General features: G+C 30.1%; 3 protein-coding genes and 1 pseudogene across 3 annotated transcripts; 2 read left to right on the forward strand and 2 right to left on the reverse strand.

The window, feature by feature from the left end:
* Positions 1-286: 286 nt before the first annotated feature.
* On the forward strand, positions 287-6698 carry LOC126854396 (uncharacterized). Its single transcript, XM_050601066.1, has 10 exons — positions 287-334; positions 707-890; positions 1269-1453; positions 2835-3022; positions 3142-3534; positions 3778-3948; positions 4362-4585; positions 4877-5079; positions 5337-5602; positions 5887-6698. Exons 2-10 carry the CDS (start codon positions 716-718, stop codon positions 6503-6505), a joined length of 2424 nt encoding a protein of 807 aa, XP_050457023.1. The 5' UTR covers positions 287-334; positions 707-715; the 3' UTR covers positions 6506-6698.
* On the reverse strand, positions 6690-8472 carry LOC126854411 (uncharacterized; annotated as a pseudogene).
* A 797-nt stretch (positions 8473-9269) lies between these two features.
* Positions 9270-11569, forward strand: LOC126854398 (complex I assembly factor ACAD9, mitochondrial-like). The gene has a single exon (XM_050601070.1). It carries the CDS (start codon positions 9424-9426, stop codon positions 11305-11307), a length of 1884 nt encoding a protein of 627 aa, XP_050457027.1. The 5' UTR covers positions 9270-9423; the 3' UTR covers positions 11308-11569.
* On the reverse strand, positions 11560-14008 carry LOC126854401 (programmed cell death protein 2-like). The gene is made up of 4 exons (XM_050601081.1): positions 13865-14008; positions 12992-13425; positions 12395-12847; positions 11560-12243 (listed from the first exon to the last, which is right to left on the reverse strand). The coding sequence occupies exons 1-4, from the start codon at positions 13973-13975 to the stop codon at positions 11979-11981; spliced, it is 1263 nt and encodes a 420-aa protein (XP_050457038.1). The 5' UTR covers positions 13976-14008; the 3' UTR covers positions 11560-11978.
* Between the last annotated feature and the right edge of the window lie 390 nt (positions 14009-14398).

Here is a 14398-nt window from a genome sequence, read left to right on the forward strand (position 1 = left end):
TTTGCAATGTTTTTGACTTTTAGCAATGTTTTTGGTTTTGGGTTAGACATTGGACTATAAGTCAATGATTAAATTATATAGAACTTATAATTCAAAGTTTAAAGCCAAATAACATTGGTTATTTTGACCAGAAGTCAAATGTTTTAAGTTTTGTTTAAAGCCAAAAGAACATTGATGTAACCAGGTCTTAATAGTTTTCATTCTTATTATTATACATATTAATTTTAATTTTTATAAACCAATCCTATAGAATTTTCAAAAAAATAATTTATACAGATTAAGAGTTAAAAAGACTGCGTCTGATGCTAAATCAAGGAGTTACGCGTACGAAATCGTAAGTTATTCTTGCTTTTCCATCGTTATAGCAATTAACGTCAAGTTTTCTTCTTTCTCGTTGTCAAAAATTCATCATCTTGTTGACCTTTGTACGTCGACACGGCATTCGGATAATGAATTAAAAATTTGACGAGTCTCGATGTGCGATGGCATATCACGATTATTATACGTAACTTTTATATTCTTGAAATCGTTTGTTATCAGTAGCAAAATTAACCATCCAAATAGCAAAAATTTAATTGCTTAAGTGTTGCATTATTCAGGTTCAATATAAATAACGTTGTGTATTATCATTTTTTTCATTTATTAAAGTCAGTGCGCGATAAAGAACAAACTTTCAAATAAAATAATAATTTTATTAATTTTTCAGATTTGAAGAATGTTGCCGATTGTGCCGAAAGAAGCAAAGTTTATTCTATTGATATTAATGGTGGGCCATATTGTCGCAAAATCTTGCATTTTTAAATCACCGTTGACGCTACAATTGGTATTAGAATACGCGAAATGGCGATCTTGGGATCAAGTGGTTTTTTTTGATAATATTAGCCCTTTCAGTAAGTGTTCTTGACTTATTGTTAGTAAATTTTGAAGAAAAAAAAATAATATCTTTTCTACGAATTTATCCTCGGATCTATTTTTATCTTTAGCAAGTGAGAAATAGATCTTATAGGTTCTTTAATTTTTCTTATCTCTCTTAACAAATTAATATGTAATGCGTAGCACATGTTAAAAATTAAAAATTAATTTAAACAAGATATTATTAAAAGAATATTGAAAAAATTTGCATGAAAGAAATTCTTTAATAAAAAAATGTTTTTTCTCCGCTATATTTTTAAAAAAAATCCAAGTTGAAAGAAGAAGCATTTTTGAATCATATTATCAGATAAACATCGACAATAAGAATAGATTTAATTGATTGCGAGCGAATGTAGATTGTGCCCTTAGTTATGTCCGACCGTTGATCGAGTGCTTTGGTGATAAGGGCATCAGCGTGTCCATACAATCAGCAACAAACCCAAATATACCGGATGCTCTTACGATTCCAACGCACCGCATTGGTTCTATCATATTCTTGGATGGACTTAATCTGACATCACCTGATAATATTATTCAAATGGTATATCTTTAATATATATATATATATATATATATATATATATAATATATATATATATATATATAGCTAAAAATTGAAAACGTACACATTTTAAAATGAATTAAATAAATATAAAAACTTATTTTGTTATATACATGTATCAAAATTTATAAATATAAAATGGCATAACATTCTATAATTTATTTAAGCAATTCTTTTTAAACAATATAAAAGTAAAATATTTTTTATGTGAATTACAATATATGTATAATTACAATATATATATTTTTAGACATTATATAATTTTATATGGACTTCATTTTATATTTTATAAAGCTTATTTTTTGCTATTAGATATTAAGATTATTAATACTTGGAAATTAATTGCAAGTTAATTTTTGCTTTATATTTATATTTGTTTATATATATATATATATATTTATATGTGTGGGAAATTTTCTAAATATATCAAATATGCGTATTATTTTATAACATATTTGTAAAATAATATGCATATTCGATATATCTAGAAAATTAAAAATATTTCTTGTTAATTTTAAATATTAAGAAATCGACAACAAGACTATTCAATTCTCATTAAAGAAGAATTTTGTTAGATTTGTAAAAGATTTATAACAAGAGTTCATAATATTTAGTATTATATAAATATTTTTAATTTTCTATATAAATATAACATAAATATGCCGAATATTTATGTTACGTTAGCGAAAAAATTAATTTATTTTATCAATCCCCAATGGGATAATAATCATAAAAGACTTTAATAATGACATGATAAAACAATTTTTTTTACGATCACTGAATTATTCCCCATGGCGGAATTAATATGATTGTGCTTTTACTTTCTAGATAACAAATATATTAATCAATAATTCTGTTCCACACTAGCATTTACGGTTACGTCTCTATATCTATTTTTTGTGTTGTCGATTTTATGTTAGTCTCTTTATTTTTTATTATATTATTTTTTATTATACTAATATTTTATTTCAAATGTATATTTTTCAATTATTACAAATCTTTATTACATTATTATCTTTTTTTTAAATTAAATATCTTCAAAACAACTTAAAAATAAATTAGTGGGAATGCTTTTATCAATAATTGTTTTTAGTTTAGAACTTGCTTTTTTTTATATGGGAGATAAATCATCATTTTTCATAAATTTTACAATTTTCTTATTCATTATTTTATTAATTAAGCTTCAAAATCTTGTTTATTGTTCATTTATATCTTTATAATTTATTTGATAGCTTAAGGCTCGAAAATTATTAATTTTTTGATAACTACACTATGAAAATACAATGTTATAAAAAATTATGCCAAGTGATAAACTCTTTTGTTAATGCTAGAATAATAATTAAAGCAAATATTTCAATAGGCTTCTCAGAAATTTCTATTCAATTATTACATATCTTGGCTTATGGTAACTACAAGAAATACTGACTCCACTATTGACACCGTTCTTCGAGACTTAAATATTGGTATCGATAGCGATGTAGTTGTAGCTACTTCGCCACTATTAAATGATAATGTCTCTTGGAAATACGCACAGAAATATCGAGATAAGTAAGTTGGTGCAATCTTACATTATGTCTTATGCAAAATATTATTATCATAATAATTTATTATTATAGATTATATGATGATTATAATCGGAAAATTAAATAATGATTAAATAATTTCAGGATATGTCAATCTTTCCAACATTACGGCAATCGTTCAGAATTTACGGGACCACCAAAACGACGTAACATCGAAAACGCCACGATTAATCTGAGTTACGCTACTTTAGAGAATCGTTCAGTATCATTTTATCTGATGCACACTTACAAAATACGTCACTCTGATAATACGAGTCTCATTGTCCGATATCTCGGTTTTTGGAATCCGGACTCTCACACCCTTAAACCGCCAATGAGCGTGAAACTGAGAAGCGATTTCAGGGGTCTTCCCATTATTTTTGGTGTTTTGAATGGAACTAGTGATGGGCAAACGGATATTGCCGATGTAGAAGCCGCTAATGATATCACGCCATTTTTGGATTTCGCTACTATTGTCACCAACAGCGTGAACGCCAGGTAGAAAAGTATTTAACTCTAGTATAAAGTGCAAATATTTTTTATATTTCTGATCCCATCAATTTTTGAAAATATTTTAAAAACAGTCAGTCTATTATTTCATATATTTTCTCAACATAAATCATTTTTAATTTTCGATAATAAATACTGTAAAAAAAAAAAAAATTAATTTTCGGAAAATTAAATTGAAGTCTGAAAGAGTAGAATAATTCTTTGCAGAACTATCTATGAACTTTATTACAGTATCGAATTAATACCGCATGAAAAGCTTGGTACGTTAACTAACAAAGTATGGAGCCATCTTCTCGGCGACGTTGTCGCAGGTACCGTTGATATTGGTTTGGGATACATAACGTCAAATGATGAGGAACGTTGGACAGAAATGACATTTAGTCATCCTCTGATACGTTACATGTCAGTAAAAATATTAAGTAAAATCGCGATTGCGAGAAAAAAATTACTAGAATTATAATTTACATTTTCCACCAATGTATTGTTAGATTGGTGTGAGTTAACGTATTGATAATCATTGAATTTAATAAGAAAAATTATTTCAAATATTATAAATATTGCCTAAAAATATGTAATTTATCCGCACTTATACTTGAAGTAAAAGCAATGCAAAAACATAAATAACATTTAAAAAATACTTCAAAAATTAAATTTTTTTTTTAATTTTTATTGAATAATAAGTTAGAAAAAATGTAAAACAAATAAAAATGCTTATTAACAGCAGAAGATATTTGAAATTTTAAAAGTATAGCTATATACATTTATATATATTTCTAAAATGATTCTTCACGATTATTAATCAATATCTAACGCAGGAGGAATATTTATTACCGTCCATTGGAGACTGGCACAATGAGGGATATATTTCTGCAACCCTTTGACAACCGATTACTCAGCTGCGTGGCGGGAACATATTTTATTATGTTAATTGCAATGGCGACAGTGATTTACGTCACAAAAACGATTTTGCATAAAGAACAAAGATGTACTGGGATCGGGGAATCTGCTCTTTGGTGTTTGAGTATTATGTGCATGCAAGGTTTTCTTTTTTTTCTATCCCTTTTTATCATAAAATACATTAACATTATTATATTATACTAATTGTATCATTTTTTGCATTATAAAAAATATAGCATTATAATATTAAAATTGTCTGAATATATCTGTTGAAAATATTGCTATTTATCTGGTTATAAACAAATGTATTTTTTATACATTTATCTTACATTTAAATTTAAAAAATTGTAATTGTTTATTTTAATATAGAGTATTCATCAGTATGTTAATTTCGTAGCATATCAAATACATCCATAACAATTGGAATTTTTAGGATCACCTTGGAGTCCTCGAACTCCTTCTGGAAAGATCTTGCTGTTATTCAGTCTAATATTCTCTCTTGTAATGTACAATGCCTACGCCGGCTTTATCACATCGATATTATCGGTGCAAGTCACTGGAATCAAATCGATCACGGATCTTCTTCTTAATAACTTTAAACTAGGATACAGTGCCGCCGACGATACATACATAAGAGTAATGTTATGTAAAAGGCTTATTATTATTATTATCAATTGATTATACTTGCATATAATTTTAAATACGAAATACATATTTAAAATGTCAAAATTTTTGACATTCTTTCTTTGTCAAAAGTTCTTCTTTAGAAATCTTTAAAAATTTTTTAAAAGATCTTGCTTCAAAAAATTACTAAAACGCATAAGAGCTTGTTTTCATTTTAGATATATTAGAATTGTCGTTTGCATATTATATGCATATCGCTCATCTTTCAGAATGATAATGACAGTAATTTGCGTCAATTGTATATAAAGGCGTTCAATAGTCGCGAATCTCGTTTGGAAACAAGAACCGGGCTTATGAAAGCTGTCAAAGGACGGTACGGATTCTTTGTCAGCGCGACTCTTGCACGACGAGCTCTCAAAACAACTTTTATACAAGAGCGGTGCCTCTTAAAAGAGCTAATACTTCCACAAACACTTACAGTTGTCGCTCTTCCTATGGCCAAAAGTTGTCCGTACAGAAAGATTATCAACCTCAAGTACGTATATAATAAAATAAATAAAATTGTCAAGTTTATGCCACATATTAAAGCATATTTCATATAAAAAAAAAAATTATTAAAATATATTTAGAGGTATATTTTAAAATATATATTAAAATTATATATCTATAAATTATTAAAATAGTGTATAGATTTAAAGAAGTGCATACATTTCTTATACTTTTATAACTACGAATGTGTAACACACGTATCTTTCATTTTTTTTTTAGAAAGATAAAATTGATACTGTTTGATACTGTATTTTCAAATTTTGTTTATAGTATATTACGTATATACGAACGCGGTGTCTTGGACAAAATACAAGAACGGATGCTACCAACGATGCCGCGATGCGCGGCATCGGCGGCTTTTCACAGTGCAAGACTTACAGACGTTTATTCTGCCTTCTTCCTCCTAACGGCAGGTATGCTTACAGCGATTTCCATCGGTATCATTGAGAGAATATGGAACAAACGAAAGCAGATGCATCAGACCATTGTACGCGGCCTACGCGAACATCACTTGATACCGCATATCCATTTCCATAATCATCATCGTGATCACGATAATCGCCCCAATGATCACTCTCACTCTCATCCTCATGTTGCTCTTCCAAGCGGTAGACTGCGTAGCGATTCCACTTATTTAACCATGCTGCAAAATCAGGCTCGTCAAGTACAGTTATTTGTCGGTCTTCAAGAGCGCGATACTTCCCCTAAAAAATCGAGAGGTCCGGGTTTGGAACTGCGTTTCCATATACAACGAAGATCGGCAGGTCCCAAAAGAGCATCTTGGTCTTCCTTTTCGGGCTTATCCAAAAGGAAGCTAAGGTCGACTGAGAAAATTCCGACTTCGAATGTGGAAATCGCTGGAACCCGGACCTTTCCGTTTCAGGAATAAATACTATTTTATCGTCTCAAAATCTTTTCAACATTACAGTACTCAACAGTACATAACAATTAACATTGTTATGAAAATAATTGTTGCAATGTCTGCCGTATTTCAAGAATTCTTTAGCTCACAATGTACATCGCGTCATGCATTTCTTGGCAGAATTTAAAATTATTATAAGTGCTTTTTTTATTCAAGCTATAGCTATAAATATTATTATGTCAATTAACAATGTGTATAATATTACATGTGTATATGTTATATATAATTTTTTAAACAATATATCAAAAATATATGATAAATGTATGGTCAACTACAATTAATATATTTGGCTAGAATCTTCACATGAGTACTGACAACTTTTGTAGGCACTTGTCGTTTGTGTATGTTATCTATACCTCTACAGTCTCGTAGACTACTGATTTCATTTCTGCGGCAAATATAAAAATTCTTTATTTTCATCTATTTCTTAGATTTTAAATAATCATTAAATAAGATAAAAAAAGAAACAAAAATTAAAAAGAGAATTTTAAATTAAGAATATATATTCATTACCTGCAAAGAATATTTTCTAGATTGAGAATATGCTCGTCATCTTCGCACCATTTCCTCCAATTTCTATACAATCGTAGCTCTTGTATTTCATCAAGATACTCGTGACATATTTCTTAAACTTCAAAAATCTTATAATTAAAGTGTCATAAAAAATCGCAGGATTATTTTATGAGTAGCTAATACATTAGTTAATAATGTGCGAAATTTAATGAATACCTTTTTTCTTACAAGAAAACTTAATTTTTCCTAAGCCTAGTATAATATAAATTTTTGTTTATAAGATCTCACTTTTTCTCCCACAATCCATCGACGGACGAAGCGACGAGCTTATCGCCCGGTAATGGATCGGAGATAAATCGCTGTCCATCAATTTCTCGTAAACCGTAACTATAATAATTACAATCGTATTAGTAAAAATGTAAATAGAAAAAAAAACAAGCCTCTTTTTTCATAATTTTGTTTTCTTTTTAGATATTTAATATTTTTATATTTTGATTATTGCAAATTGATTTTTTATCATTTTTAACCTTTAAAGTGATAGATTTGAATTAAGCATTATTATTTTAAATGTAGCCCGCATTCCAATTGGTTATATACTTATATAATTACTATTTTTAATTAATAAAAATTTTTAATTAATAAAATTTTTTTTTCCAATAAAAAAATAGTTTTTCTTAACTGTTCTTTTCTATTAGAAAAAAATTTGATATATCTCTATGTTAGTAAAGGTGTAGTACAAAAATTAACACAATGGAAAAATATAAAATATTTACTGTTGAAAAGAATGATCGCAGATAGTTCTTAGAAAAAATACGGCTTCCGTGTCATTCAACCAATCGTCAGGCGCCATCATATTGTGAATTTCCAGCAGAGTTTGATTAATCTAAAATTAAATTATATTATCAGAAAAAATGTATTTTAATCCAAGATTAAATTCTTATATTTTATGTTATATTTAACATTTTACACTACGCATTTATATTAATAATAATATCGTTATATATTAAATATTAGTATAAGTATATCATGCTATAAATATAAAGGATAAGATTGATCCTTAGGCAAACCTCCTCGGCGACGACCATACACATGCCGCATCTAACGCACGCAGATGATAGATCCACGTGTAACTTGCCACATGTATTTGCAACACAATTGTATGGGATCCGCATGACCCCAAGACTGGACGTGCTACAGTCATAATAAGGATGGACAGTGATATTTGAATCTGTCAGAGGATTATAATGAATTGCAGCGACGTAAACATGCTTGTCGCCGCTTTGACTGCGTATTTTGCAACCATTCAATGTAAATGGGAAAACAAATAGCATCAATAATATCGTTTTCAAGAAAAACAACATCGTCATGTCCCTTAAACAAAGTTGGCATGAATAAATTATATATAGGCAGACTAAAAAAGAAATAACGATTAATAAAAAAGAAATAGCGATTAATAAAAAAAGCTATTACATGATTTAGAAATTAAGATTTACCTTTTTTATTTTAACAAAAAGTAATTCATAAATTTCAAATTAACATAATCTCTAAAATAATCTCTCTCTTACAAAAAACAGATTCTTATGATGTTTCTTCAATTTACATAAGATGTTTTAATAATGTTAAAATACTTCATGTATATATATATATATATATATATATATATATATATATATATATATATATATATAATGAGGTTAAAAACATGTATCTTTCTCTCTCGAAAGAAAATGACGAAGACAGATGAAGCACGAAACGGTTTAATATTTCAAAGAGCAAAATATATGCATCAAAATACGGTAAGAAATTTATGCATTTATTAAAAGTTCATTTAAAATTTAACATTTACTTTTTTGATGACATTTATGTATGTATAGAAGCTATTATTGTTAAACGAAAATCAAACGATATAATCAATTGCGCAATTAAAAGTTTTTCAATTTTAATTATTTTAGGACTAATTCTTTACCCCCAATTCTTCGTTCTCTTTCAACATCATTTATATACAATGGCCGATCTGCAATTGCCGCCAATTTTCGCCAATACAGATAGCCATTTAAATGTGCCATTTAAATGATATAATAGTAATACTGAAAGAGAGAAAAAGATAAAAACGAGAGAAAAGCTCAGATGGCATTATTAAACAATTTACTTCATAGATTTATAAAATAATAGATGAGTATTAGATGCGCGATTTTGTTTAGTTCTCTTCGGTAGGCTCGGTTCTGTTAAATATTTGTGATTGGTGGATAATGTTCCGAGCAGCTCAGTAGTCTATTATTATGTATATCTATGGTTTTATGTAGTTCGTAGGATGTATACACATTTTTTGCACTTTGATTAATTTTTAAAGAGGTTATTTTAACGTAACAACAATGCTGGCACGTCAATTTCTTTGCAGAAAATTATTATGGCATTCCTCATGCAGCTGCGTATCCGTTCGATATACGCAAAGTGTGAGTGAGCACGCATTAGATACATTAAACCTCGAAACGCGACTGCCAGCATCCATAAAGAGGCAACAACAGCGGCAACCGTTCGCCAAGAATTTATTTCTCGGCATACTTGATCATGAATTTATGTATTATCCCGAGCCACAAACCAAGGAGAGGCATACACGGTTCTTCGAGTGGCTTCAACCCATTGAGAAGTATATGTCGGAGAATCTAGAAAATCCGCAAAATGTCAGAAAGGATGACGTTCTATCCCATTTGAGAGATTTGGGTGTTTTTCGGGCACACGTGGATGAACAATACCTAGGTCTGAATTTGAATCAAACAGAATTGGCCAAATTAGTGGAGGTACTCAGCTGTTTACCCTGGTTGGGTTCCTACATCGTCAAAAATCACATTGTGCCTGTTCATATTATCTCTACAATGGCTTCGGAAGAACAGAAAGCAAAATACTTACCGAGAATAGCGACTGGTGAAATTGTTCCCACAGTCTGCTATACTGAATCCGATGGCGGAATAAATATACGTAGCATGAATACTGCGACAGTATTGTCAGACTGCAACACACATTATATATTGAATGGTGAAAAATCATTTGTAGTCAATGGACATGATTCGAATTTATTTCTTGTGTTCTCTCCATGTGGTCATTCTCAAGCAATCAGCAGTGGGCACGGCGTCTTGTCTGCGTTTTTAGTAGAGCGAGATATGAATGGTATTGACTTTAAAAATGTCAAGAATCTAGTAGGGCTTCATAATAGTTCTGTCTGTACAGTTACTTTTAAAGATATTAAAATTCCAAAGGACAATCTATTAGGTGAAATAAAATCTGGAATGAATATATTAATAGATTCACTCGCACCTGGAAACAGAAACTTGGCTCCACAAGCAGTTGGTATATTGAGAACTTTCATAAAATTATTAACAAGGCATGTACTGGAAAGGAAACATCTGGATCAAAATATGCATGAGTATGAAAGTATTCAAGAAGTAATAGGTAAAATATCGACCGCTTTATATAGCATGGAAAGTATGCTATACTATACCACTGGCAGCATGGACATGTATGAGAATCAGGATTGCGGACTCGAAAAAGCTATGGTAGAGATGCATTGTATTAATGAATGCGTAGCATCTATTTATGAGGGGCTACGAATCATTGGAGTAGAGAGTTACTTGAGAGAAAAGCCTTATATACAGATCTTTGAGGATGCATTATCTTATACGCTATTCGATTCTTACAATATTGATTCTAACATATATATAGCTTTACTTGGTCTACAACATATGGGCAAAAATTTGCGCCAACATATAATGAAGCTACGAAATCCGCTTAATTTTCCTCAATATATATTAAAATGGATCATCGGGAAAGAATATCAATTAAATCTTCACATCACCGACCATTTACATCCATCCTTGGTAAATGGTGGCAAAATACTGGAGAAATGTATTACCAGGTTACAGACCGTTGGAGTGTTGATGCTACAACGTCACGGCAGTGAAATATCGGAACGACAAATGGAATTGCGTAGAATAAGTGAATTGGCAATGAAAACATTCGCATTAATAACTGTTCTCTCGCGCACCTCCAGAGCGTATTGCATCGGCTTAAAAAATGCCGAATTAGATCGACAATTGGCCAATGTTTTTGCGATTCTCGCAGACAATAGAACCAAAGCTCTCACGGACGAAATTACATTAGGGCAGTATGTTAATGGTGACATCTTGAACAAAAATATTGCTGAACTCATATACAGTAAGAAAGATTATTTCGCCGAACATCCATTAAACAGAAATTATTAAACATTCGTCTCGCTTTAGGTTTGATTCGTTTTAGAAATAAATATGCACATGTACATGAACAATAAAAATAAAAATAAAATGTTATTCTGGAAATATTTATTAATGCGAGCAATGTATTTAAATCGCATAAGAAACATCAGCAAACTATATCTTCTATTTTATAAAGTTAAGTTACATTCTGTAACAATATATATATGTATATATATGTATAGTGTACCTAATTTGCCCTAAAAACAAGAAATATACATCATGTTCCACCAAAGTTTCTGTATTTATTCAATTTTACAGTTATATCTTATATATTAGGATCAATTTTTTTGTGTATATGTATATATATATATATATATATGTGTGTGTGGTGTATTGCACAAAAAGTAAATTAAATACTTCTAATCAGACTTCTATCGAACATTCCTAAAAAACTTTTTAATTATGAATCACATATTGCTTGATATAATTTGAAATATATATATTCATGTTTTCACTATATCAACCATCATTCGCTACTTAGAACTTCTGACAAATACATGAAGAGGTGGACGGTATTTTTTCTACAGATGTAACATGACTAGTCTTAAATGCATAAATATGAAACTCTATGTAGGATCATTGGAAGAACCTTGGGGGAGAGAGGCTTTGCATTCATAATTACCTTATTTAGTATCTTACAACTATAGTCTTTCCGCTTGAACAACAACATGCTCTTCCCGATATAGATCAGTCGCAGACCAACAACTTCTAATGCAAGTGTATATTAAAACGGTACCGAATTCAATCTGAAAATTCCGTTCGCTGCGTGGATTTAATAACAACTTCGGTATTATCGTCGGTAAAACTTGCAACTCAAAAATCATTTCATCACCGCAATTCCGACATTTACCAATGTAACCGCTCAGCGGATATAGTAGTAATGGTGCAGAATTGTCTCTTGAATAACTAAAAAATAAACACGTTATATATATATATATATATATATATATATATATATATATATATATATATAATATCACGATATGTAGCTATTTGTATAATATAAATTCTTTGAGTATGTAGACACATCAAGAATAAGAAGCATTAAAGATTTTACCGTAGCAGCTGTCCAGGATTTCTCTGTATTCTGCAAACAAAATTGTGGAACATTTCGTCACCGTGCTTAGGAATACCTTTCTCATACTTTTCCACATCCGTTTCAATAGTTTTAGGATTGCCGGAATCTGGCGTGAACTTTGTCGATGAATCCGGATTGCCATGCTGATATTCGACTAATAACTCTCGAACGTGTTGGGATACATCTGTATTGTAATCCTCTTCGTCAACCGAAAGAAATATTTCATCGAACGTATATTTAATTTCTTCGTTCATTATTTGTAATGGCAATGGTGTTACTTCGTGCAGCAAACTAATTAAATCACATTGCGGTCGCGTCGGAGTATCGATGCATACAACTTCGTTTTCATCTCCATCGATTTCTGCTGAGGCTTGAGGAGAATCTAACCGACCTACAGCGCCTCCGCTAACTGGAGAATCCACACTAGTTGGACTATAACATTTGTAAAGAAAATATAATTACAGAATAGTTATATCCATTTTACACAACACACACGCATATATATATATATATATATATATATATATATATATATATATATATATGTATGTGTGTGTAAAATATCTTAATACAAACCTATTTGCATTTGGATCATCTACATGCAATGTAGAGAACTCTTCTCGTATGTCCTGATCTATTTCTTTATGCAAAGAAAAATGAAATTGTAAAGGATCATTTTCCAACATATTATTTCCATTTGGTTCTGATGCATTGTCATTTACGTCATCACCCCAATCATCCGCATCTGATAGCCAAACTGTTGTAGATGGCACATTAACACTTCCAGAATCCGAAACACTTGTATTAGTTTCATCTTCTAAGTGTTGTATTCTCAAACACGTCCAGCTTTTGTTTTGATTCCAGCAGTTTGGATTTATGCATGCAAATATGTATAATGTCCGATGGTATTTTGAATTATCTAATGGTGCATACAACTGGAGTGCTAAGAGCTGATACAAGCCACAGAGTTTGCATTGTGGCGACAATAATGTATTTTTTCCATAACAGTTCTAGAAAATGTAGTACATATACTTTATTATTACATAGTTGTTATAATTATGTCATTTTATTACAAATTATTGATATAACATTTAATTTGTATTGTTTTAAATATTAACATATTTATTATAGTTATAATTAATGAAATTTAAAGAATAATTTTACGATTATATTTACACATATACACACACAATGTTGTTCAACAATACAAATTAAAATTCGAAAAAGCTAATAGATGAATATATATCCTTTCAATGCAATAAGAAAATATTTCATATATCTGATTGGTTTGTAAATATTTCACTTGGTAGAGCTATAGATTGTTCACAACATTCTAGGAAACATTTAACGAATAATTATCAATTAATAAAATTTAAGCCTAGAGATCACGATAGGTAAAATTTTTGCAAAAATAAATGTTTCATTCATTCTTTTCTTTATTCTACTCACCGGATGCCCGCCGATCTTATTCGTTGTAAAGTTAAGCAAGGACCGATGCTTGTCCGTGACATACTCGTCCTCATATCCGAGATACACTTTCGTACGATTATCGCAAGCCATTTAAATCATTCAATCGCAGCTCTACATTGGAAGATTACAAACGTAGAACTCCAGAACACCTGTATACTGCCGTTTTACTGTCCGACCTGGACAGCTGACACGCATCAGTAACGCTTGACGCGTGCGCCTTCCCCGGTTCGCGCGTTTCCATTATCGATTTTTTTGAGATACCAAGCGGTTATTGCGAGTATTCTCGTTATGTATAGGTACTTCGTAAAATAACAAATATGTCATAGTCTTTCAATCCCCTTGGATCAGAATATCATGTAAATGAAACATATTGATACACATATAATAGTACTCATTCTATGAATGCCTTCTCTCTAGTTAAAGTGACAATCAGATAAAAAAGAAAGAGGAAAAAAAAACAAAGTGTAAAAGTGCAGCTGGAAGAGGAAATATATCTGTGTATATAGCTGTGGT

This window comes from Cataglyphis hispanica, chromosome 14 (genome assembly GCF_021464435.1).
Source record: "Cataglyphis hispanica isolate Lineage 1 chromosome 14, ULB_Chis1_1.0, whole genome shotgun sequence".
Taxonomy (NCBI): domain Eukaryota; kingdom Metazoa; phylum Arthropoda; class Insecta; order Hymenoptera; family Formicidae; genus Cataglyphis; species Cataglyphis hispanica.

Excerpts from the sequence above, each read along its gene's own strand:
- LOC126854396 (XM_050601066.1), top strand. The coding sequence starts at position 716 with ATGTTGCCGATTGTGCCGAAAGAAGCAAAGTTTATTCTATTGATATTA. Across the intron at positions 1,454-2,834 it reads CTGATAATATTATTCAAATG|GCTTCTCAGAAATTTCTATT; the intron begins GTATATCTTTAA and ends ATATTTCAATAG. Across the intron at positions 5,080-5,336 it reads CCGACGATACATACATAAGA|AATGATAATGACAGTAATTT; the intron begins GTAATGTTATGT and ends CTCATCTTTCAG.
- LOC126854401 (XM_050601081.1), bottom strand. The coding sequence starts at position 13,975 with ATGGCTTGCGATAATCGTACGAAAGTGTATCTCGGATATGAGGACGAG. Across the intron at positions 12,848-12,991 it reads GATGATCCAAATGCAAATAG|TCCAACTAGTGTGGATTCTC; the intron begins GTTTGTATTAAG and ends CAAATGTTATAG. Across the intron at positions 12,244-12,394 it reads AATCCTGGACAGCTGCTACG|TTATTCAAGAGACAATTCTG; the intron begins GTAAAATCTTTA and ends TTTATTTTTTAG.
- LOC126854398 (XM_050601070.1), top strand. The coding sequence starts at position 9,424 with ATGCTGGCACGTCAATTTCTTTGCAGAAAATTATTATGGCATTCCTCA.